The 27,671-nt window shown below is 34.5% G+C and overlaps 1 protein-coding gene across 1 annotated transcript in view; it reads left to right on the top strand.

Moving 5' to 3' along the window:
* Positions 1–4,014: 4,014 nt before the first annotated feature.
* SLCO4C1 (solute carrier organic anion transporter family member 4C1) overlaps positions 4,015–27,671 on the top strand; it is a 70,781-nt gene continuing 47,124 nt past the window's right edge. The window contains exons 1-2 of the mRNA XM_079145883.1: positions 4,015–4,458; positions 7,421–7,684. Of these exons, the coding sequence (XP_079002009.1) occupies positions 4,113–4,458; positions 7,421–7,684 (610 nt within the window). The 5' untranslated portion in view covers positions 4,015–4,112. The remainder of the gene's footprint in view (positions 4,459–7,420; positions 7,685–27,671) is intronic.

The following is a 27,671-nucleotide window of genomic DNA, read 5'->3' on the forward strand; positions in this document are numbered from 1 at the left end:
TTCCTGGCGGTAGGCTGCCAGAACAAATGGTATCTTGATGTTCCTTGTAGTTCTACCAATCTAAATTTTAATAACTTTTATCATTGTACTAGTTCCCTTTGCTAAGAGAAAAATAATGGATAAACTGTATTACAGAACTATCAAGAGCTGAAGTTTGGCTATTTTTCTAATCAATAAAGATGGTGTTTTGTTATGAAATACAGAACTATCAAAAGCTGAAGTTTGACTATTTTTATAATCTATAAAGATGGCATTTTGTTATGATTATGATGTTTTGATCATATATCTTCCATAGAATTCTAGCATATTGAAGGCTCTACTAGACATCAAAATCAGATGTTGAGTAGCAAAGAAACACATTTTAAATATAATGTCCTCATTACTAATTTACAATAAGATAATTTCTTCTAGTCAAAAACACCTTTTGAAGCTGTGATGCACATCTGTAATTCCAGCGGTTTGGGAGGCTGAGGCAGGAAGATCACGAGCTCAAAGCCAGCCTCAATAACTTAGCTAGGCCCCCTGAGCAACTCAGCAAGACCCTGTCTCTCAATAAAATATTAAAAAGGGCTAAGGATGTGGCTCAGTGGTTAAGTGCCCCTGGGTTATATATCTGGTATGTAAAAAACAAAACACCACCCCCCCTCAAAAAAAAAAAAAAAAACACCTCTTAATATGTATAAATCCACTATTTTTTTTTGCTATAATATAATGTTTATATCATAATTATACTTTTAAGGAGCTCAGTGGTGTTTTGAGTAAACTGTAATAATATATCAATGAAAAGTTTAAATGATATTGTATATTAATGTTTACATTGGTAGGAGATATTTGTACCTACAAGTTTAGCTTTCTTAAGAGATTATTATATTAACTGTTTACACATGTTCTTTTAAAAAATTATGATCAGTCATGTTTATGCCTATGTCAATAATTTTTGATTAGTATGAAAAGGAAAGTATAGCTACATTTCATTTCAATAGAAATATATCTTTATGTGCAATTGTAGCTCAAAACATCATTAAAAATATGTAGTTCAGCCTTAAGTTTTTTATTATTTTAATCATATATTCTGTGAAACATTTAAATGGGAAAAATAAAGAATACTACAATCATTTAGATGGATTTATTGCTTTTGATTAGTTAATATATGATCTTCTAGTATTAGTAAAATATTAATTCTGTGATTTTTAAGTCTTCATCAATATCAGTGTTTGATCATATTTGTATTGAGGTCCTCTCAAGATCCCTCTAACTATTCTATGAAATTTTTGGTATTATAATGCTAAAAATGTCAGATTTGGTCTGCAACTGGAAGAGAATTAATAGAGTACACAGAAGGGGAAATTACTGTACTCCAGGTAGGCATATCAGTACATAGCCAGTAGACAATCAACCTCAAAGACCAAAGTGTAATCATAAGGTGCTCTTAATCATGGAATCAGAGAAAGGGGAGTTAGTGAACCAATCTCAATGCCTTCTCTCATTAAACCACTTTACCTTAGTTCACAATTCCTGATAGGGAAGATCTAGTGCCACAACCCAGAGAATAGCAGATATATCCATGCTTGTGTACCACGTTTTAGCTTACTATAAAATTTAGACACTGTCTTCTCACGCCAATCTCTACCCCTTAAAATATAACAAATGAAATCCACTTTAAAAATATGGCAATATGTCAATTATTTTCTGAAATATAACATAGTATATTTTGACAATTCTCATTAGGGACATATTTACCATAGATTAATCAACTGATTAATTTAGAACGTGACAATCTTCCACAGAATTATCAGACGTAAAACCTGTCAAGTTTTTTAAAATCTTTGTTGCAAACCTGAGTTCCCCTTACTTCCATCATTGCAGCATAAAGAATGTAATGTAATAGGAAAGTGGTGTTGGTAATACTTTCAGTAAGAGCAAGAGATATTTAGGATGAAGCAATAGCACCGTTGCTAATCTTTCAACAAAATCCTACACTGTTAGCACTGTAAAATTTATTTCTTGGTAGTGTGAAGTTAAGGGTATGATGATTATAATACTCTGATTTTGATTGGATAGTTTGGATTTTTAATTAAAAGCTACAGAATAGCCTTAATCTTTGCAGGTCTACATCTCTTTAAAGAAAACTATGGGGTAATTACTTGTACTCTATAGCTAAAATGGTGATCTCTACTTACAGATACCAGCTTTGAGTACTTTTCTGTTAAAAGAAAGACTAAGTCAGGCACAGTGGTGAACACCAGTAGTCCCAGATACTTGGGAAACAAGGTAGAAGGGTCACAAGTTCATGGTCAGCCTGGGCAACTTAGCAAGATCCTGTCTCAAAGTAAAAATAAAAGTGGATTGGGGGTGTAGCTCAGGGTAGAATGCCCTGGATTCAAGCCCCATTACCATTAAAAAAGAAAGAAAGAAAGAAAGAAAGAAAGAAAGAAAGAAAGAAAGAAAGAAAGAAAGAAAGGAAGGAAGGAAGGAAGGAAGGAAAAGAAAAAGATGAAGGGGGGAGACTAAGAGGATTACATGCCATATTTAATTTGGATATCTCCAAAATTGAAGTATTCAGGGCAGCATAAGTTCCTTAAACCTTATGAATATGGACAAAATATGAATTATGATATGTCAGTGACTATGTAATAATCTGACTGTGGTTATTAAAAGACAAAATGCCAAGTCCAGGCTGAGAGAACTAAAAACAAATCCTTACCCAGCAGCAGGACACCTATTACCTGTGAGAGTTACAGATCCTCCCTGGGATATGGTTTCTTCAGTGTATAAAATGTAGGTAATAAGTTATGCTCATGTAAGGATCAATAATGAGGCATATAGCAGACATTTTAAATGTTAGTTTCTATTTCTACTCCTTCTCCATATTCTAGACTATTTTTTTTCAAATGTGAGGAAACAGGGAACAGAATGTATGTCTTTTCAATGTAAGATATATATTTTATAACTCAATTCCTCAACCCCAAAACTACCATATAAGTAATTGATACAAATATTTTACAAATTATCATGTTATGTATCTTCCACTATGTATTAGTACTTATTGTCTGTTTCCTATTGCAATGTTAAGCACATAAGGTTCTGAATATATATGTCAGTTTTTGTTTGCTGGTGTACCCTTTAAACTATAATAGTGTCTAAAACCCAGGAAATGTTTTTTTTTTTTTTTTTTCAATTTTTATTTTTCAATGGTAAATGAAAGAATGAATGAATTGCAACTACAGTTACACATGGTGTTAAGCTCTTCAAGTTTCTCTTAATAATTTTAAGGGTAAAAATTACATATGGGATTATTTGGTACATGATAATTATTTACATGATTATCAGGACTTGATCTTAGACATGAACATACAGTCCAGAGAAAGTCATGTGTAAGTTTTCAGTTTCTTAATTTCTATTCCTTCAGTTTGGGGGAAGTAAAACCTAAAAAGTGGTTATGTTTTGCTGTTGAAGGTGGTTGTTATGGGGAACTAGTACACTTTCAGTTTCTGAGGAGGATGACAGGTAAAAATTTTATCACAATGTTCATGGAATCGTAAATTATATGTGTGGCTAAACGTTTGATTGTGGGATTCCAGGATTCTTGCTCTGGTAAGCAGCAAAGGAAGAAAACCGCAAGATATTTTCTTGAACGACCTCCTGATGCAACTGTTTACAGCTTTCATATCAGCACCCAGCGGGAGTTTTCGGGCACAGACTCCCACAAACTCTATTTGTTCCCAGTCCCTGGGCTCCAAGAAAGGACTCTGGAGGGCCTGGGACGTAGGGTAGAGCGGCTCTCGCCTTCTCACCTGGGGCGGGCGGGCTCGCACGCCTACGCTGCTCATTTCTATGACCCTATCTTGACACCAGAGGTGACAAGCATGGCGCAGCCCGGCGCCACTCATTTATCCTGCAGGCGGGTGACTTCACTCCACGCTCCAGGCAGCGGTGAGCTCCTGGGGGCGGGTTTGGATGACGGTGGTTGCAAGAAGGCTAAAGGTGGGAGGGCCGGGAGGTGAGACGCTTTCCCGCACGGGGGCGCTGTCACCTGTCCAGGGGAGGAGCCAGAGTGGAATCTAGCTTTTTGCTGCGCTGAGGTACTGAAGTCGGGAGAACAGTCCTTAACCATGAAGGGCGCCAAAGGCATTGAGAACCCAGCTTTCATCCCCTCCAGCCCAGATACCCCGCGCCGCTTGTCTGCATCGCCCGCCCAAGTGGAAGTCTCTGCTTTGCCCTCCGACACCCAGAGGGACGATTCGCAGCCACAGGAGTCTCCTGAGTCCCACAAGTCATGGGAGCCTCCTCTGCCTGCATCAACTCCCCCGGCTTCCCAAGAGCCACCCGAACCACAATCGTGGTCAGAGTTTGAGGAGGGGCCTTGCGGGTGGAGCAACTTGCATCCCCGGTGTCTCCAGCGCTGCAACACGCCACAAGGCTTTCTGATTCACTACTGCCTGTTGGCTCTCACACAAGGTAAAGTTCAGCGTCAGCTCGAGGGGGTGTCGGCCCAGCCAAGAGCAAGGGAATGGGGGCGGCGAAGTTGCAGGGAGGAGAGGACAGGTGCAGGGATCCCGTGCAGCTGACGCGCGGTGCGAGGCGCTGTGGGCTTGGAATTGTTGGAGCCGCCACTGACGACAGCCTACCAGGTTCAGCCTTCCACATTTTAGCTTCTCCTTTATTGCAACATTTAAAACTTGCTATACAAGTTTTTACTATTTTGTGCTCTTCCTTGGTTTAGCCGATTGGATTCTTCCAGGGAAGATTTAGGAGAACCTTTGGGGACAGTATGCCCCGGGGGTAATCCATTCTACATTATAAAAGTCTACTTTTTCAGAGTCCTTTAGCAAAGGGATTCTTCTATATTATTTCTCTAGTTGGGTTAATAAATTTGTAAATGAAAATAGGATGCTTCGCAAAGGAAACATGAATTTAAAATCTGTAGTATAGATTAGATATAAACATTCGCATTTTTGGAGTATATTTATATCACGACTGTGGACACAAGTGCACTACGGTGAGTAAATTAGCAAAGGCTTCAGGCCTTGTCAAAGGGTGAACCTTTCCTAGCTATTCAGGCACAGGAGTTATCCAGGATCTGTTTTGTTCTAGGAATTTCTTTTTGGTTCTCTTGGGAATTGCAGATTAAGTCCAGATTTATGTCCTCAGGAGTATGCAATCTCGGCGAGTTTAGAAGAGAGATGGTGGAGAGTGAAAGACTCTCTTCAAAGAAAACATAGAGAAGGTAATAGGGTGGGTGTAGCTTAGAATGCAAGGAATGAACTAAGTGGGAAGTTACAGTAAGACACCTGAGGAGGGGTGGGTGTTTTAAGTGGAGTATAGTGAAGGACGTTGAAGCTTAGTTTCTTGTCCTCCCCTAAGGTCTCCTTCCATTATTGACCCATCTTAGTTGTCCAGAATCAGTGATTGCGAAATGTCTCAGTGTCAAAGGAACGCAAAGTTCAAAAACTCGAACTTTACTTTGTATTTTTTCTTAAAATTTATTATGAAAATTCCAAATAATTCTAGAATATATCATTTATACTTAATATGAAATCATGTTTAAAATTAATATAAAATGTAACTAGTGCTCTTAGAAAAAATATCCGTTTTAGCCTGAAACTTCATATATTGAGAGATCACCAATTTAACAAGCATAATCTGGGATGAATATGACCCAATAAATAAATTCGTTTCAGTTTAAGTCTCAGTGACTGAAAACATTATTGCCATGATCCTTGGGAAGACCGTTTCCATTATATATTAATAGATGTTTCATTGGGAAGGAAAACAAAAAAATTATTTAGCTCTGAATTACTCAAACACAAACAGGAATTTTCTCACCACTTAACTTTCTAATATGCTTCCTATCTCCATGCATTTACAATAGAGAGGTGTGTGGTATTTCATGGAAGTGTTTTTAAAAGCAGTGTTCTTGGAATTTGTATAGCATAGTGTTCACTTAGGGGTTCATAGGATTAAAGTGTAGCCCTTCCAGAGGAGTTTCCTACTTATTTTTAAGGAGAAGTTGTACCCTAATTATTTCTAGTGACTGATTTTTAATCAGTATGAGACGTGTGGTGGGAAGTTGATTTTTAGGTGGGGAAATTTTCAAATTATCAGATGACTTATTTCCTTATAGAAGTGTCCTTCCTAGGTACTTCAGATATTTTGTCTTGAAATCCCAGAAATTGTTATAGTCTTATTAAACTGGCATAAAAGTAAAAAAACATATTAACACTTTTGAAAGCTGCAATATCAATTTTCTTGAAATAATTTTAAATTACAATCTTGATAAGCCAACATCTAAAGAACTGTTAGAGATCATGCCATGCTTATACTCATTGTACTAATTAATAATGATAACAACTCTTGATACTTCTTAAGTAAGATACATAACTAGTTAAAATTTGATCAGGTGCTTTTTATCTTCAATTTATGGTAATGTTTAAACTCTTGTAAATTTCATCAATATCTGAACAGGACACTTTTAAATCAGTCAAAATTGGGTTTTCCAACCTTTCTTTGTTTATCTTCCTTCATTATAATTACAAATAAGTAGAGGGAGTATTTTTTTTTTTCTTTTCTTTTCCTGTGCATGTGATTTAGAATGCTAATGGTCGAAATAAAACTCAACTGATGTTTATTTTTTGCTCTATAATCTTTTAAATGATAGCTTTAAGATCTATAGAAGTTTTGGAAAAAAAATTAAAAGGTATTTGAGAACTCAATTTCCCCTTCTTAAAACTAAGTCAAGGTGAGCTCTTGTGATAAGTATATTAGGGCTCAGGAAGCAATTGAGCATTACTTTAAGGCTTGTGGGGTCACTTGTTCTTTCTGCACTCTTCTCAGAGAGGTCTTTAGACGTACAGTACTACACTTGAAAACTCTGGGAAACTGACTCAATGGGACTTGAACAGTGACTTGTGTTTATCACTTAAAGAAAAATGAATTAAGGCCAGTTAACTGCAGTTTAATATGTAGCAAGTATCAGTTTTGTTGGGCACCTGAAAATTCACAAATGTGCAATTTAAAAGGCAAACTGGGCTAGACACTGTTGTTCTGGCCTTTAATCCCAGCAACTTGGGAGGCTGAGGCAGAAGAATCATTTGTTCAAAGCCAGCCTCAGCAAAAGGGAGGCACTAAGCAACTCAGTGAGACCCTCTCTAAATAAAAAACAAATTAGGGCTGGGGGTGTGGCTCAGTGGTCAAGTGCCCCTGAGTTCAATCCCCAGTACCTGGCACCGCCTCCACCCCCCAAAAAAAGGTAAACTGATTTCCAAGGAAGTATGTTTGGGTTGCGTAACTTTAAGAACTTTAAAACTGACACTTTTAAAAACAGCAAAAAAAGCCAAACTTTTTGTAGATTGTGTTAATAATCATACACTATGTAGTAAACTGAGAGTAATGTACTTAAATTTCCTTTTCTCTTTTTTAGGTATTGTTGTAAATGGCCTCGTAAATATTAGCATATCCACTATTGAGAAGCGCTATGAGATGAAAAGTTCCTTGACTGGCCTAATATCCTCAAGCTACGATATCGCCTTCTGTTTGTTGTCATTATTTGTATCGTTCTTTGGTGAAAGAGGACACAAGCCCAGATGGCTTGCATTTGCTTCCTTTATGATAGGCCTGGGAGCACTTGTGTTTTCCTTGCCACAGTTTTTCAGTGGATACTATCAACTGGGGTCCCTTTATGAAGGTAAGTGTCTGTTGTGTTTTTGTTTGTTTTGATTTCAGCAAGTGGTACAACACCAGATTATTAACTCTATTGCAGTTCACTTCTACAGAGGATAAGGGGTTAAGTCTTTTCCAGGGCTCACTGCCTACTTCATTATGTGAATTTGTACAAGGTAGGAAATTACAGACAGACTGGACATTATTTGTCATTTCAGTAGTTCTCTGGGTTTTTAATCCTTTGATTCTCATTACCCATATTACATGCAATCCTCAAAAGAAGTGTTCTGTTTGTCTGCAGGTGTTGTAATCTTACTGGGGTTTCCTGATCTGTAGTTTTTCCTTTTGTGCTATTATTTGCTGTGCTTACAGCTCTGTGCCTGGAACATGTTGATTCCTGATTTGAGACAAAAAGAGGTAACATTAACAGGAGCAGGACTTTTCCTAACAACTGAAATTAGCTCTACTTGGGGCTCGAGTTTAGAGACAAAACTTCTGGGCAGCCTACAGCATTGCTTTAGTTAGATGATATACATGCTTCACAGGCACAGAAAGGAAATTTAATTATTTTGATTTTTTTTTTTCCTCAAAGAATCATTTTTAATGGAAAAACAATTATGGTAGAACTGGAGGAATGTGCTTATGAAAGTACAAGTTCACATTTTTATGTCCTTTCTGGGACTTTTAATAGCAAACATTAAAATTATAAGGGATAAAATCAGATGGTTACAAATTTAGAGACCTTCAGGGATTAAGTAAATGAAGACGAGGCTTAGAACAAGAGGAGAATTTGACACTGCTGAACTATAGGTATTATTTTTAAAAGTTAAAATATTTATATTTGTGTGTGTTAGTGTTAAAAGTGTTAATCTCTCCCAAGACACATTTCCCAATTTTAATAACAAATAACTATGATTTTTAAAGTGCACTTATTAGGTGAGTAGACTTCATTTTATAAGTAAAAATAGAATATGCAAGCAGATAGATGAATGGGGAGTGTTTTTAAAATGTGGTAGAGTTTGAAATGAATAAGAAAAATAAGGAGAATGTGTTATCAGTGAATGGAGTACTTCAGTAGATTCTAGTCATTATCTAAGAGTGGATGAGACTGCACTAGGCAAATTTGACATAATTTCACTGGGGGTAGTTTCAGGAACTAGGCAGACATTGTAGCACAATCTGTAGTATAACACCTTTGAAATCTTAATGGTAAGGGGATATCAAAAGCTTGATCTGCCACATGAGAACACAGGATACTGATTGCATGATAGCAAAATGTTTTTGTGGTTATGGCTTTTGGGTGGTTATCTCCATGCTGCCTCACTCTTCCAGTTAATCAGATGTTCTTAAAGTAAACAAACTTTGCCCAAAGTCTCTGATTTTCTAAACTAAATATAAAAACTTCTTCCAGTACAAAACTTGGTCTGTCTTCAGCAGTCTCAGTACTGTCTCTTGCCACCCACACCTGGAATTATAGCCAATCTGAACAATTTCTATTTCCTGAAAGGAAATGGCAACAAGTTAAGGTGTGTGGTGGGGGTCGGGGTGGGGAGATGAAGCTAAGATTAATGAAGCCAGGTCAGAAATGTTTAGTACATTATTGTGTACTATGCAGGTTTTCACCAAATTTTTGTTGATCATGTTGACATTTTTCATTATTGTAGCAGATCAGATTTAATAGAGTATTGAAGTAGAAAAACTCAGGTTGACCTATGTTATTCTGCCATTCATACAACAAATATTGTTGGTATGAACTGTATATGGTACAGAGAAAACAGCAGTAAAACAGTTCCATGCCATCTAAAGTTTATGTATTAGTGGGAAGAAATAATTAATAAACAAGCTAATTGAAGATTAAAGTTAGAGGATAGAGGGGACAAACAGTATGAAGTCACAGTGTACAAACAGGTAAAAACAGGTGGGTAGGGAAGGCTGGCATAATAACAACTGGATAAGGAGGGCCAGCTTGAAAGATGCTTTCCACACTTGAAAGCAGCTCTAAGCTTGGATGGTTTTAGGAATTGTCAGTTTGGGCTGACCTGATAACAGGAGGGAAGAAGGTGGCATGAGATGAACTTAGAGAGGCCAATAGATACCAGGGAGACATTTAAATTTTTCTTGAAGTGCAGTGTAAAGTCCTGAATGAATATTACACAGGGAAGCACATTGATCTCACTTGAAATCACCTTGAGAGGTTTTTCCATAGTTCTGGTGAAAGATAAAGTAGGTGGGCCAGGATTGTAGTGGTAGAGATCCACAGGATAATTGACAGTATATTTTGGAGGAAAAAGAGATAAGACTTTACTGGATTTATTGTGAAAGAGGAATGAAAACTGACTCCTTTGTATTTGGCATGACCAACTGGGACCAAGTAGCAGAATGTGGAAGATTAGGGACAATACAGTGGGGAGTGGAGATCAAGAATTCAAGAATTTGGGTTTGGACTTGCCAAATATGAACTGGATATCCAGTGTTGCAATACATATTCACAAACATATTTATCTAAATGTGCAAGTCATTCATTACACTTAATTGATAATGTCACACTGATGTTTGGGAAGGGCTATCAGTTCCTCTTCAACTATCAATGTATGAACGTGCCTCGCTGCTATTTTGAATTTTTTTCCTTGAAGCTTTTACTTAACACAAATATTATCATGGTGTATGTGTGTATGCATGTTTACACTACTAGATACAGAATTCAGGACTGAAATTGTATTGTACATCTAAAAGAATCCAGATATTTAGAAATGGGAGGAGTATTAGAAATAACGAATCTCTTCTGTTTACAATGTAGAAATTTAGGACACCATTTAGGACTTTCATGAGAAAGTGGCTGCATAGTGATTTTACACATGGTTAATACCAGCTTACACTAATCCTAGTACTCATGCTTTTTGTGTTTATTCCCCTCCAATCCCCCAGTACTGTAGATGGAACCCAGAGTCTTGCACACACTAGACAAACACTCGATGCTTTGTTTAATATTTTCAAATTTTTGTACTTATTACTATGGTAGGTTATTAGCTATATTGAATTAATTCAATATTTTTATGAATTTAATTTAGTTTCTGAATTCAAGTATGATGGTCTACATTTTTTTTAAAAGCTTCATAACTTGACTTCTCAAGTAAATCTACTTTTGCAAATATGGGAACCTGTAACCAAATATATGAATTATTTTTCTAACTCTAAGGAGAGTAGAGTAAAAAACTGGGTATTTAAGTGGGAAGAGGAAAACAGGTAAATTGAAAGCTCCCTGTAAATGAATTAGGAAACGTATAATTTAATAAACGTATTAAATAGCATAATAAAACATGATATATTATAATAAAGAGCATACTATTAAACAGTCACTTTGTCTATTGAAATCATATAGTTTAATCAGAAACAAACACTGAGGAAATTAACATACGCTTGTGTGCTTTTTTGTTGCTGCTGTGTTTTTGAACTTGAGAGAAATGAAAGTCAGGTTCACATTGGATGAGATAATCTCTATAAGGGGAGATTAAAGTAATGCAATAAAGTTAGGAAGCAGAAGAAAACAAAGTATGAAATCTGATAAGCATGTATAATTTCTACAGGTGTGAGAGTAAACAAAAGGAGGTTAAGAGTTAGCAAATGGTAGAAAGGTGAATTTAAAACTGCTTGAATGTTCTGTTGTTTTGTGAAAAAGAAAAGGTTTGGGAGAAAGTTTTTTAAGGGAAGCTTTGGTAGATACATAAGGGTTAGAGATGATTGAGCAGAGATGATAAAATTTATCAAAGGGAAGTTTAGGTTGTTATTGGATACAGAAAAGAGGAAGTATTAAAACTAGAAAGAACAAATTTTTCTACAGGCTATTTTTTTTTACATGTTAATCTGAAACTAAGTAGTGTCATAAAACATTTTCAAATATGTCATATTTGACACTTTTTTAAAAAATTCTTTTTCACTTCAAATGGGTATTGACATTCACTTCTGACATAAAAGTATTATAATTTTAACATATTTAACATGCAATATATCTTTGTCCCTTAACATTTTGTTTTCATCTAAGTACATTTTAATTCCTTTTGGGTGAGTGTTTTTATAATGTTAAGAAAAATAATCTTTTTGTCTCTTTGAGAATCTGGGAGGGAGGTCATTTTTCAATACCAAGAAATTGGAGAAAAGTGATTACTAAACCCAACAAAGTTTTTATCAATCAGTTTTTTTCCTAAGTTACATTGTTTCTATTTTCCATCCCCTTCCCCTTCGCCTCCCCAAAAAGTGTGTCAATGATAAAAGTTTCCATTTGTTATAGTAGTAAAATGCTAAGTCTCTGTGATTGGCATTTTTGGAGAGAGATCTGTATAAAGGACTTTGGCTGTGTTGAGTAACTACTTAAAAAGTTGTGCTAGAAAAATTATTCAAGTGGGACTCAAAATTGGACTTAATTTCTACCTACTTTCTCTTTTATCTTGTATTCTTAAAGGTTTTTTCTTGTTTGTTTATATTTAAATATGGAATGCCCACCCTCATTGGAGAAGACCTAGAGCAAAGAACCTTAGAATTTCTCAACCACTAATTCAATACAGTATGCTTTAATTTTGGTTGGCCTTTGAGTGTTCTTCCCTCTTTGAAACTATTTCTTCCTTTATGAAAATCACTTTTATTTTTCTTATATTTCAATCATATTATAAATGAAATGAATGAAGAAAAAAAGTTGATTTCTTAATAAAACAAATGATCCAAAATTAACTTTAATATACACAATAAAAGGATTAAAGATAACTCTTTTAGAGTGAGTTGATGTTCCCAATGCAGGTATTATGATTTTTCATACGAGAGACTTTCCAGTGCTCCCCTAACTTCTGAAATGATTGAATTATCCTGTATGATTTCTCTGCATGTTTAATGCTGCCTTTTGGAGATCCTGAATCAGTAAGTCTGTAGTAAGATTCAGGAATTGATCTTTAAAAAAAATAAATAACAATTACCTAGTTTATCTTAGTTAAATGTGGAAGTACATTACAGTTTAGGTCTGATTATTTTGTGACACTCTCAACTGGACACAGAAAGGTTTCTTTTCATCTCAAGATTATTGCTTTATATCTTCCTTTAAAATAGGAGTTTCACAACCATAATGAAATACCAGGTGCTTTAATATTGCCAGTATTGTTGAAATTCAAATGACCAATGACCAAACTTCTGAAGCAGAAGAAACTTACAGAGAAAAATAAGTCAGGCAACCATGTCATTGAGATGTTAATACAAACTCAGAACTAATTCTGCTTATAAACTGCAGTTTTCTGGCAGGTAGAGGTTTAAAAAATGAATGGCCTTCAGCAAGAGAAAAAAGTCCCAGTGTTTCCCAAGGTATGATGTGCAGAGTAATTTCTAAGGATATTAAATATGTTTTAAAAATATGTTCCATGGCTGAAGAGTTTGGGAAGAAATGAAAGTTATTCAGGTATCTTTGCTGCATCAATGTATAAGGGAATGTATTTTGTGATTCTTTAGTAGTTTGCTATGTAGAATTCAGAACTTACTGAGCAAGGGGCTTTATTGCAATGATTGTCCCCTGTGTCCTGCTTTCCATCCCTCACTTTAACTTTCCTCTTCTAGGTGTTTCAGTGAATATGCTTTGGGAAAATCTCTGTGCTGTTTTAGGTCAAGTATGTGTTTTTGAAAGTTGCCCTGTTGAATTTAGAAACTTCATTATGGCCAGCATCTAGAACAGCAAGTGAGGTAGAGTAGGTGTTCAAGAAATGTTTGTAGAGCTGTCAAATATTTAATGAATAAATGTTTCCCTTTGATGGGGACATATTAGGTGTCTAATGACTTGCTCTTCCACAGAAGACAAGAATATACTTTAATACAAATATATATTACATACAAGAATATACAAGAGAATATACAATGTCAGGGAAAGACAGTTTGAAAATTCTATCCATGTTTTCTAAAACTTGACCAAAGAATAATGGGACATTTCTCTGTTTTCTGTCTCTCTCTTGCTCACCATTGAATAACAATTTGTGCTTAGTGATCAAAAAGGCAAAAAATTACTTGCTATAAATGAGTTTTATGGATAAGATTTGGATCTGAAAAATTTGCAGTGTGTAAAAGGAAGCTAAATTGAGAAGCATATTTAGAAGTAGCAAAATGCTTTGATATTCTGTTTTTGGTTTTTGTCATGATTCCTTGCTAAAATATTGATTTCCCTAAAAGTGCTTCTAAGGTAGTGCCAAAAGGCAGAATTTTTGATGGACTTTAATTATCTTCATATATAAAACAAAATTTTCTGATAGAATATTCAAAAGGGCCATAGGCATTGTGTCTAATCATATAAAATGTGTAGGAGGTAATGATTAAGCAATTTTGTTTTTGTAGCTTCCTCAGAAAGATTGGTAAAAATGTGGTTTGTGGTAAGAAAAAAAATGAGGAAATTATATTTTTTTAGTCATGGTTCTTAAAAATGCACAAATTAGCCAACATAAGTTTTAATGTATTTTTACTATTTCATTTTAATACTAATATTACACATATTTAATAAAAATAGATAATATAGCACATATATTAGGGTCAGGTAGAAATGAGTTTGTGTGATAGAACTATGTGATCCTGCCTTAAGGAAATTAGACATATGCTTTGGTAAGGCCATGTCCATTGTATGGAAAGTTCTCATTAAATTGTAGCAGTCAATAATAATGATTTTACTGATAACTGAATAACCGTTTTTTTTTTTTTTTTTTTTTCCTTTTTAGTAATTGTCAGTGGTGGTTTCAAAGTACTATAAATAAGGGAGTCTTTCCATATTTGTTTCTGTAGGTGCCACTTGATTTTGATGTATCTTTAAAGTTTAGCCAAACACTTTCAAAGTAACCCATGAGAAAGGATTTTAATTATATGTATTTCCAGGATTTTATTCTCATGAGATAAGAAGATGTAAATATCTTTTTTTCCCCCCCTGAATTTAATCATCACACATACCTTGTAAGATAATCAGAAAATAGCTGGGTTCAGTAGCACACACTTACAATTCCAAGTGTGGCTGAGGCAGGAGGATCATGAGTTCAAAGTCTTACTCAGCAATTTAGAGATGCCCTAAGCAACTCAGTGAGAACCTGTCTCTAAATAAAATACAAAAAGGGCTGGGAATGTGAGTCAGTGGTTAAGCACCTTGGATTCAATCCCTGGTAGAAAAACCCAAACAAAATATCATAAGAAAGGGAATAAATGTTTCTCAGATAATACAACCTGGGTTACCCACTGTTAACATTGTTCCCTTTTAAAATGTATACATGTATTCACGGATAATCATAATGAAATTTAATTACATAATCATTAACAAAGATGCACACCTCACATCCTCAGTTTAGTATTTATGCATTTTCACACATCTTTATATCACATTCACACATAACACATTTAAGATTTATTTTTAAGGAAATGAGTGTGAACCTATGGAAATCTACTTTTTTGCTTCTAGTATGTATTAGACATCATTTTATATTAATTAAGATAGAGCTACAGATTCTTTATGCTTTTATATTATTTCATTTTTAGATACGTTATTTAGTTGACTCTACTATGTTTTCTTTTTAAATACATTCTGTATTTGTGGTTAGAGATGTTCTGTGGGTCATTGAGGACAATCTGGATAATCTAAGAAGTAGAAAGAGAAAAAAAACTCAATTCATTGTTATTCTTTTCTCAGGGAAAACTGGGGGTTATTTTAATGCTTTTACTGGACTTAATTTTTTTTGAAGTTAATGTCATATCTAGCAAATCATTAGCATTTTTATTCTTGCATAACACTTTGTTTTACTTTGTGTTTTTGAATATTTACTTTTAAATCTTTTTATTAATTGTATGTGATAAACATGATATGTACCTAATAAACATTTTTATGTTTAAAGATTTTTCTCTGTTTTGTAATTGTACAGTATGCAGCCTTTTAGAGTTTGCCTTTTTTGTTCAGAATAATTCTCTGAATATTTATTGGGTTGCTGTGTTTATCAATTGTTCATTCCGTTCTATTGTTGATTAGTATTCTATGGCATGGATATTCCCATTTACTATCTGAGCAGTTTCCAAATTTTAGTTATTATAAATTAAGCCATAGACATTTGTATATAAATTTTCGCATGAACATAGTTTTCATTTTTCTGGAATAGAAAACCAGGAGTAAAATTGCTGGGTCATATGACAGTTATTTGCTTAGTTTTTGGAAAACTGCCAGACTGATTTCCAGAATGGCTGTCCCATTTCACTTTTCTGTCAGCAACGTGTGAGTGGTCAGTTTTATCTGCATCCTTGCTGCCTTTGGTGTTTTCATTATTTTGTTTTTGTTTTAGCTGTTTTGATAGGTGTATACTGAAATCTCTTGTGTTTTAATTTGCATTTCCCTAGTGGCTAAGGATACTGAGCATTTTTGCCTGTGCTAATTTGCCATCTGTATATCCTTGGTGAAATAGCTGTTCATATTTTTTTCCCATTTTCTAGCCAGAATTTTTTTCTTTTTTTTTTCTGTTCAGTTTTGAGTGTTATGTATGTATTCTAAGTACTAGATCTTTGTAAATATTTTCATCAATTTTACAACTTGTCATTTTATTCTTTTAACATGGTCTTTCACAGAGTAGTTCTTAATTTTGATGACATACTCTTTATTTTTCATTTTATGAGTTATGCTTTGTTGTCAAGCCTGAGAGTCATTTGCTTAGCTCTAGATTCCAAAGATTTTCTTCTTTTGCTTTTTTCAAAAAGTTTTCCAGTCTATTTTACATTTATGTTAAGTCTATGAAACATTTTGATCTAATTTGTACATAAGATGTGAAGTTTAGATCAAGCTTCATTATTTGTCTATAGGTGTCCAATTGCTCCAGTGCAATATTTTGAATAAGAAATTCTTTCACCATTGAATTGCCTTTGTAGTTTTGTAAAAAATAAGTTGGGGGAGAGGGTAGGGGGAAAGAAAGATAATCGAATGAGACAAACATCATTACCCTATGTACGTGTATGTTTACACAAATGCTATGACTCTATTTCGTGTACAACCAGAGAAACCATAGTAGTACCCATTTGTGTACAATTATTTTTAAAAAAAGTCTTTTAAAATGCAAAACAAAGATCAGTTGGGCATATTTTATGAATCTATTTCTAGGATCTCTATGCTGTTCTATTGATCTGTGTTCCACCAATATCAGTCTTAATGGTTGTGGCCATATAATAATTCTCAAAATGAATTTATTCTTCTAACTTCATTTGTGTTTTTCAAAATTATATGACTACTAAAATTCCTTTTTGTTTCCATGAAAATTTTAGAATAAACTTGTTTATATTGCGTTTTTTGCATTTTGGGGCAAATTTTATTTCTTCCTTCACTTTCTGTATATCATTAATCTTATTTATTTTTTTGTTTCATTAAACACAATAGAACTTTCAGTATTTTGAATAAGGGTGGTGAAAGAAAACATTCTAGTTCTTTATCTTGGGGGAAAAAAACTTTCTGTCTTTCACTTGTGCTGTACTTTTTTATAAATGAGTTTTATCAAGTTGATGTAATTTCATTTTATTCTTTTTTTTTTTTCCTGGAGAATTGTTAATCATAAATCATGGTTGAATTTTGTCAAATACTTTAGTATAAGTTGATATGAGCATATGATTATTACTTTTTAGTCTTTGGAGGTAATGGATTACATTTTTGTAAAATTTTTGATTATTAAGGCAGGCTTGCATTCTAGAATAAACCTAACTTGTCAAAGGTTTATACTTCTTCTGATGTATTTCTGAATTCTATTTGATGATATTTTGTTAAGAATTTTTGTACTTACACTATAGATTATATTAGTATGTTCTTTTAGTCCTGTGTCATTGTTTGATTTTGGTTTCAGGGGCTACTGGCTTCATATAATGAATTGAAAAGTGTCCCTTCTGTATTTGGGGATAAATTATCTAGAATATTCTGTATATGTTTATTAAAGCATCTGGGCCTGTCGATTTCTGTTTTGCAAGATTTTCCATTAAAATTTCAATCCCTCTGCCCCAAATTTTCAATTTCCCTAATGGTTATAGGGATATTCAAATACAGTTCTTCCTAGCATTCCCTTTTTTGGCTGCAGGATCTATTGTGAATCCTTTGTTTTTGTCCCTGATTGATAATATTTGTCTACTCATTTTCATTCTTTGTCAATCTCTTGTTAGAAGTACTCAATTTAATTCAGTTTTTCAAAGAACAAGTTTTGGTTTCATTACTGTTTTCAATTCACTGATTTGCTATTTCTATTTTTCTTCCTTCTGCTGGTTTTAGGGTACCTCCACCCCTTTTTTTCCCTGAGACTCCTTTAAGTGGCTTATATGGAAGCTTAGATTATCAGTTTGAGATCTTTACTTTTTTCTAATATATTCATTTATTTTTTTGCACTGGGGATTGAACCCAGGTACACTTTACCACTGAGCTCAGCCCTCAGCCCTTTTTATTTTTTATTTTGAGACAGGGTCTTGCTAAGTTGCTTGGGACCTCACTGAATTGCTGAGACTGGCCTCAAACTTGCTATCTCCTGCCTCAGCCTCCCAAGTCTCTGGGATTGCAGGTGTGTGCAACTATGCCTGCCTTAATGTGTGTATTTTATTGCTATGAATATTACTCTAAGCTTTGCTTTAGCTTTGTCTTATAGTTATGATGTACTGTATATTCATTTTTGTTCTATTTAATGTATTTAATGCTGGAGACTTCCTCTTTGGTTTATGGATTATTTGAAAGTTTGTTGTTTAATAATTTTCAAGATTTGGAGATTTTTCTGTCTTTCTTGTAATTTGTGTTTGTTGAAGTCAGAAAGCATATTACCTAAGATTTTAATTCTTTTAATTTTAGTGAGGTTTGCCTTATGGTCCAAGGTATGGTCTATCTTACTCTGTTCTCTAGGCACTACATGGGAAAGTGTATTATGCATTTGTTTGGTGAAGTGTATTATGAATATCAATTAGATACTTTTGGTAATTGTGATTGTTAAGTTATTCTGTATCCTTGCTAATTTTCTAGCTAGTTGATCTATAAATTGTTTCTAGAGGTGTTGAAATATTTAAATATAATTGTAGATTTTGTAGGTTATTCTTTCATTTCATTAGTTCATACTTCATGTTTTATAGCTCTTTTGTTGGTGAATATGTATTCAGGATTTGTATGTCTACCAGGTAGATTGACTTTTTTCTCATTCAGTCTTTCTTTGTGTCTGGTAAATTTCTTGCTTTGAAGTCAGTTTTATTCTAATATTAATATAGCTATTCTGACTTTATTTTGATTAATATTTGGACAATAGTCCCTTATATCATTCACTAAAATTGAACCTACCCACAACATTATATTTGAAATAAGATTCTTGTAGGTAGAACCTGTTTGGGTTATGTTTTTTATTCTACCCTGTAATGTCTTCCTTTCAATTATATGTAGACCACTTAGATGCAATATAAATGTTAAAGTTTAAGTTTACACTTTCATATTTCACTTTTTTTTTTCTCTAATATATGCTTCCTGCCTTCCTTTGGGATTCTTGAATAATGTTTAGAATTCCATTTTGATTTATTTGTGTTTTAATTACATTTCTTTGTTTAGCTTCTTGAGCATTTCCTCTAGATTCTGCATTCTATGTACATCAGTTATCATAGCCTTGCTTGATATTATTCAACTCTGGATCTTATTTAAAACTTCTTCAGTAGTTGCACCCCCTGATAGCTTGGAGGTGGAGGTGGGTGAGGCCAGGTTACTAAGAAGTCAAAGTTTCACTTAGCCTCAAGTGATACCCAAGATGGGAACAGGCTCCTTGTTGTTGAGTAATAGTGGTAATTCTGGATTTCTACCAGAATACTACTGATTCCATTCTCTTTGAGAGGGGGATGAGTGGACTTCCTACCTGTTCTTGTGCTGTCTTTAACACCGCAGAGGAGGGGTACGGCCTAGTTCCCACTGGACTATTCTGAAAGTCCTGGCTTCAGTAGGCTTCCTGTTATGTCACCTAATGCTGAGAGGAAGAGGAGTGCCTTAGTGATGCATGAAGATGGAAATACAGGCTACTGATGAAAGTTCACTGGCAGGTACGGTTTATCATCTCTTGGTTGGGATAAAACCCTGTATCTCTTCTCAGTTTTTTTGGCACCAACCTGGAGGGGTGATCTGGAATCTTATAGCTTCTCTTTGTATAGCTGGTGTGGGTGTACATGGAAGCATCGTTTTTTTTTTTTTTTGTTTTGTTTTTTTTTGCTGTTTTTTTGACTAGAGTGTTTATTGTCTAGAGGTTTCTGCCGTGGCAGGCTATACCTTTCCTGATCTTTTTGGTTAGAATTATCAGGGTTTTTGTGTCCTTTCATCGGTCTTCGCCCCTTGACATTTAACTCCAATTATGGCATAGATGAGGCAAAAATAAAACCTCAGAAACTTACAATAGTGTGGTTTCTTGAGTAACCAATATCACTAGCTGGTCTGTCTGCTCTTTGACTTCAGTCACTATGCACACACACACACACACACACACACACAAGTACATATTGTTCAGGGCTTTTAGTTGTACTTAGAGGAGGAATAAGGAAAAATACATCTATGCCATCTTCTCAGAGAAATCTTTTGTGTCTGTCCTATTTATCATTGCATCACTAGCATTCTGCATGATTTTTGGGAAAATGTAATCACTTAGAACATACTTGTTGCGTGGCTAAAGATATATAGATTTGGTTATGTGTTAGTAACATATAATCCCAAGATCTCACAGGCTTACAGAAATCTTGTGGATCTTGCATTAACTCTGTGTTGTTTACAAGCAGGCATCAGTTAATCTCTAAGCCATGTTCACCTGAAGATTCAGGTAGATTGACCAGTCACTATTTACATATTGCAGGCTGTGGAAAAAAGAATATGACAAAGCAGGTTCAGGTTGTTGAACCAATTGCCCTGGACTGATGTGCTTCCCTGGCACTCACCTGTCAGTGGATAAAGCAACATGTTTTAGATGCTGTCTAGGTGAATGAATCCTAATGCCAGTGGGACAGTGGAGTTCATTCTTTTTCCCAGGTGAATGAAAAACAATTTTTGGATAGTAATGCAGCCTCCCACATAATAAAATTTTAAGGTTGAGTAATATGATGTTTTAGATTTATTTCAAAACTATAATACCAATGAGTAGGGAAATAAAATTGGGAGAGAAGATCCAAAAATCGATTAATCATGGGCTGATAGTTGTTGAAGTTGATGGTTGGCTTCAAGGGAGTTCTCCATTTTGTTTGTTTCAATCTTTCTACAGTATAAAATAAAAATTAAAAAAAATAAAGAGACTGATGAGTAAAACAGAGAAAGCTTTCTGAAAAAAAATGGACGGTACCTGAACAATTATATTGTAGTCTTAAGAGGTCAGAAAACTTTTCTGTAAAGTGCAAGGTAGTAAATATTTTTGGTTTACAGGCAATGCAGAGTCATTGCAATGAACTCTGTTTTTTTTTTTTTTTTTTTTTTTTTTTTTTTTTTTTTTATAGTAAGAAAGCAGACATAGCAACCTAGAAATAAATGGGCACAGTTGTGTTTCAATAAATTCTTATTTACAAAAGATTCAGTGGGCTGGAATAGATCCATGGATCACAGTTTGCATTCTCTGGTCTTAGTGACTGCTGACTTTTGGAGCTGTGCAGTGCCACTTTCCTATGCAAGGAAACAAATTTAGTGCCTCTGGAGTATGACATCTACCTAAAATTCAAACTACCTTTATTAGATGATAAGTTCAGTGGGACCAGAAACTGGATTGGTTATGTTCATTGCTCTATGTCCCATGCTTTGGGAGAGTACATAAAGTAGGGGCTCAATAAATATATTGAAATGGGTAAATAATTCTTGCATACTTGAGGTCCAAAAATACTGTATACCCTTTAAATAAAAATCTGAACTTTTCATTGATGGAGAATATCTATTATTTCTCTTTGAACCTTTCCCTTCCCCCTCTACTAGACTAGAAGAAAGAGTAATTGCTTTGCTTATTTTCTATCTAATACAGTATGTATAGCTATACGTAGAACAAAGCAGGTATTCAATACTTTGATCACTCAAAGAGAAATTGTAGTTGACATTTTAAAAGAAGATAGTTATGTATTGCTAAAAAATGGAATGTGGTATCAGATTTTGACACCTTTCATGGATGTATCAGTAAATGTTTACACCAAAGCTACATAGTTCAAGGTTATTGAGCAAATTGGTGAGATAATAGTAGCCATTAAGCATAAAACTTTTTGATTTTCTTCCCTTCACCCTCATTTCTTTATCTCATATAACAAAACAATGGACATTTTTAGTGTTTTCCCACTACCACTTTATTCCAGATTGAACCTGCAGTATACCTCAGCTACTATCTCTCAAGTATCTCTAACTACTTTTCTCCTCATTAGCTATATTCCTTTAGCAATACACATATTAAAAAAGAAAGTAAAACATCTCTTTGACTCTCTTTTTATTTGCTATTAGCATTGTTTCCTTCTTGTTATTGCCCAGACATGTGAGAAAGACACCGGTCACAGTAATCACTGGTAGTTAAAAGAAGATACACCGAAGTCACTGCTTTGTAGGAATTGTGAGTTCACAGTATTATGAGTATTCCTCCAGCACATGGCTTCAAAATTCTTCTCTGGATCATTTTTTTGTTACCATCATTGGCCACATTTGAGGAGAGTGCTTGGAGATCATCAGTCTTGAATGCCGAGAAGTTGTTTTAGGCTACCTGTATGGAGTTGGGAACTCCGGGTTATGTACACCTATCAGTCATAATTTCTTTTAGGGGATGGTGAGAGTACTTTTGGCACCACAATTTTTTCAAAAACAATTTCTTACTTAACTGATTCCTGATATCCATTCCACACTTACTAGGGGATTTTGTTTGTTTTGTTTTTTAAACAAATTCCTCTTAGATTTAGTATATGCCTTATCTTTTTTTTTTTTTTTTGCTGGGGGTGGTATTAGGGATTGAACCCAGGGGCAGTACCATTTTACCATTGAGATATATTCCCAGTCCTTTTTATTTATTTTGAGACAGGGTCTTGCTAAATTTTTTAGAGTATCACAGGTTGCTGAGTCTGGCCTCAAACTTGCGATCTTCCTGCCTCGACCCCCTGAGTCACTGGGATTACAGGTATGTGCTATGACACTCCGCTATTTTACCTTTCTTATCTTTCTGAGCCTCATTTCTTTCCCTGATTTTTAATAATCCTGTCAGTTTCACTGAAAGCATATTGTTACTTTTCTTTGACACATATTTTCCAATTAAAATTATTTTCTTGGTCCCACCTTAATCCTTTCAGTGGTGTGTTAAAGGGTGGGGCCATCTTGGTCTTTTATAGGATTAAGAGGAGAGAAGCAGTTCCTCTTCCCTACTCTTAAATCCTAGTCGTTCTATTTCCTTTAATTTTTACCTAGACTATTTGGCAAAGATTCAATGTCTGCCACAAATTTCATTGTTGCCAGTTGTTTGTTATAGGATGGGGTCAGAACACAAGGGAAACACAAGTTTGTGTAGAATGTTAAAATAGGTGACTTGTAAAAGGGTTCCTGTACACCAGGTTTCACCATTTTCCAGCATATTATCCCACATATTGTAGAGAGTAGGTATTTGTTGATGAAGAGGATGGAGGAGAGAGGTAATAAAGGAACTGTTTCAAAGAATAAAGGAATGAAGTTAAAACCCTTATTTATTGAAGTATTTCTGAGGATACTTAATATTATTAAAGTGCTTGTGGGGTCCCTAGGAATAATATGTGCAGATTTTTTTTTTTTGAAAAAGGAGAAAAATTTTCTATATCAATTTGTTTTTGTAGATGATATTTCCTGTCATCCCCATGTTATTATCAATCTAGTCAGGTTCCTAACTTGAATTTTATGAGAACAATTAATACCTTGGTAATGAAGTATTTTACCTTTTTTGGATGTTTTATGGACTTGGTGTTACTAAAACATTATGTAACAATGTGATTGAACACTTTTAATTTTCAATTTTATGGGTATAGTTTAAGTGCTATAATATTGTGACCTGAAACACCGTAAAATACTGTTGCTTTTGTTTTTACTAAATGCCCTGGTATTCAGGAAATAATTTTTTTTTTTCAGGAGATAATTTTTTATGACAGGTATCTGGTTGCTTCAGAATGAAGTTTATTCTCTAATATATCAATTCAATTTCATTTAGTACATTGTTTAGTTTATGATTTCTACATACTTGTTTCTAGTTTGATATGTTCTATACTAACATTGTCAATTTTATTTTGCATCTCTGCATCATTTAAAAATTATTACTGTAGTATTTATTTATTTATTTTTAAAATTTTAATTTATTTTTATTATAAACAAATGGGATACATGTTGTTTCTGTTTGTACATGGAATAATAGCATACCATTTGCGTAATCGTACATTTACATAGGGTAATGGTGTTTGATTCATTCATTTTCCTCTCCCCCAACCCTCCCACCCCTCTTTTCCCTCTATACAGTCCCTCCTTCCTCCATTCTTGCCCCTCTCCCTACCCCCCCATTATGTGTCATCATACGCTTATCAGCGAGATCATTTTTCCTTTGGTTTTTTGAGATTGGCTTATCTCACTTAGCATGATATTCTCCAATTTCATCCATTTGCCTGCAAATGCCATAATTTTATCATTCTTTATAGCTGAGTAATATTCCATTGCATATATATATATATATATATATATATATACATATATATATATCACAGTTTCTTTATCCATTCATCAATTGAAGGACATCTAGGTTGGTTCCACAATCTGCCTATTGTGAATTGAGCAGCTATGAACATTGATGTGGCTGTATCTCCGTAGTATGCTGATTTTAAGTCGTTTGGGTATAGGCCAAGGAGTGGGATAGCGGGGTCAAATGGTGGTTCCATTCCACGTTTTCTAAGGAATCTCCACACTGCTTTCCGGAGTGACTGCACTAATTTGCAGCCCCACCAGCAATGTATGTGTGTACCTTTTTCCCCACATCCTCGCCAACACCTATTGTTGCTTCTGTTCTTGATAATCACCATTCTAATTGGGGTGAGATGGAATCTTAGTGTAGTTTTGATTTGCATTTCTCTTATTACTAGACATGTTGAACACTTTTCCATATGTTTGTTGATTGCTTGTAGATTTTCTTCTGTGAACTATCTGTTCATATCCTTAGCCCATTTGTTGACTGGATTATTTGTATTCTTGGTGTAGAGTTTTTTGAGTTCTTTATCTATTCTGGAAATTAGCGCTCTATCTGAAGTATGAGTAGCAAAGATTTTCTCCCACTCTGTAGGCTCTCTCTTCACATTACTGATAGTTTCCTTTGCTGAGAGAAAGCTATTTAGTTTGAATCTATCCCAGTTGTTGATTCTTGCTTTGATTTCTTGTGCTATAGGAGTCCTGTTAAGGAAGTCTGATCCTAAGCCAAAAAGTTGAAGATTTGGACCTGCTTTTTCTTCTATAAGATGCAGGGTCTCTGTTCTGATTTTAAGGTCCTTGATCCATTGTGAGTTGATTTTTGTGCAGGGTGAGAGATAGGGGTTTAGTTTCATTCTGTTGCATATGGATTTCCAGTTTTCCCAGCACCATTTGTCGAAGAGGCTATCTTCTCTCCATTGCATATTTTTGGCACCTTTGTCTAGTATGAGAAAATTGTATTTATTTGGGTTTGTTTCCGTGTCCTCTATTCTGTACCACTGATCTACCTGTCTATTTTGGTGCCAATACCATGCCGTTTTTGTTACTATTGCTTTGTAGTTTAGTTGAAGTTCTGGTATTGCGATACCTCCTGCTTCACTCTTCCTGCTAAGGATTGCTTTAGCTATTCTGGGTTTCTTATTCTTCCAGATGAATTTCATGATTGCTTGCTCTATTTCTGTGAGGTACGTCATTGGAATTTTAATTGGAATTGCATTGACTCTGTATAGCACTTTTGGTAGTATGGCCATTTTGACAATATTAATTCTGCCTATCCAAGAACATGGGAGATCATTCAATCTTCTAAGGTCTTCCTCAATTTCTTTCTTCAATGTTTTGTAGTTTTCATTGTAGAGATCTTTTACCTCTTTGGTTACATTGATGCCCAAGTATTTTATATTTTTTGAGGCTATTGCAAATGGAGTTGTTTTCCTCATTTCCCTTTCAGCTGTTTTGTCGCTTGCATATAAAAATGCTTTAGATTTATGCGTGTTGATTTTATAGCCTGCTATTTTGCTGAATTCATTGATGAGGTCTAGAAGTTTTCTGGAGTAGATTTTTGGATCCTCTAAATATAGAATCATGTCATTGGCAAATAGTGACAGCTTAAGTTCCTCTTTTCCTATTCGTATCCCTTTAATTTCTTTAGTCTGTCTAATTGCTCTGGCTAGAGTTTCAAGGACAATGTTGAATAGAAGTGGTGAAAGAGGACATCCCTGTCTTGTTCCCGTTTTTAAAGGGAATGGTTTCAGTTTTTCTCCATTAAGAATGATGTTGGCCATGGGCTTAGCATAAATAGCCTTTACAAAGTTCAGGTATGTTCCTACTATCCCTATTTTTTCTAGTGTTTGGTGCATGAAGGGGTGTTGTATTTTGTCAAACGCTTTTTCTGCATCAATTGAAATAACCATATGATTCTTATCCTTAAGTCTATTGACATGATGGATTACGTTTATTGATTTATGGATGTTAAACCATCCTTGCATTCCAGGGATGAACCCCACTTGATCATGGTGCATGATTTTCTTAACATGTTTTTGGATATGGTTTGCCAATATTTTGTTAAGGTTCTTTGCATCTATATTCATCAAGGATATTGGTCTAAAATTTTCTTTCCTTGATGTGTCTTTTCCTGGTTTGGGTAAGTGGGTGATTTTAGCTTCATAGAATGAGTTCAGTAGGGTACCCTCCTTTTCTATTTCCTGGAATACTTTGAGAAGTATTGAAATGAGTTCTTCTTTGAAGATCTTGTAGAACTCGAATGAGAATTTGTCTGGTCCTGGGCTTTTCTTGGATGGTAGGTTTTTAATGGTTTCATCTATTTCCTTGCTTGATATGGATCTGTTTAAATTGTGTATGTCCTCCTGGTTCAGCTTGGGAGGAGCAAATGTCTCTAGAAATTTTTCAATGTCTTTGGTAGTTTATATTTTGTTGGAATACAGATTTTCAAAGTAACTTCTCATTATGTTCTGTATCTCAGTGGTGTCTGTAGTGATATTTCCTTTTTCATCATGAATTTTAGTAATTTGAGTTTTCTCTCTTCTTCTCTTTGTTAGTGTGGTTAAGGGTTTATCTATTTTGTTTACTTTTTTAAAGAACCAACTTTTTGTTTTGTCAATTTTGTGAATTGTTTCTTTTGTTTCAATTTTATTGATTTCAGCTCTGATTTTAATTATTTCCTGTCTTCTACTACTTTTGCTGTTATTCTGTTCTTCTTTTTCTAGGGCTTTGAGCTGTAATGTTAGGTCATTTAGTTGTTGATTTTTCATTCTTTTCTGGAGTGCGCTGCATGCAATGAATTTTCCTCTTAGTACCGCTTTCATAGTGTTTCATACCCAGAGATTTTGATATGTTGTATTGTCGTTCTCATTGACCTCTAAGAATTTTTTTAACTCCTCCCTGATGTTTTCTGTTATCCATGTTTCATTCAATATCAATAGCATAATATTTAGTCTCTAGATGTTGGAGTAATTTCTGTTTTTTATTTTGTCATTGATTTCTACTCTCACTTCATTATGAACTGATAGAACACAAGGCAGTATCTCTATTTTTTTGCATTTCCTAAGTGCTGCTTTGTGGCATAACATATGGTCTGTTTTTTAGAAGGTTCCATGTGCTGCTGAGAAGAAAGTGAATCCCCTCATTGATGGATGGAATATTCTATATATGTCTATTAATTCTGGGTTATTGATTTTTTTATTGAGTTATATGGTTTCTTTGACTGGTTTTTGTTTGGAAGATATATCTAGGGGTGATAGCAGTGTGTTAAAGTCACCCAGAATTATTGTGTTGTGGTCTATGTGATTCTTGAAATTGAGAAGGATTT

This window comes from Sciurus vulgaris (assembly GCF_902686455.1).
Source record: "Sciurus vulgaris genome assembly, chromosome: 6".
In the NCBI taxonomy this organism is placed as follows: Eukaryota; Metazoa; Chordata; class Mammalia; order Rodentia; family Sciuridae; genus Sciurus; species Sciurus vulgaris.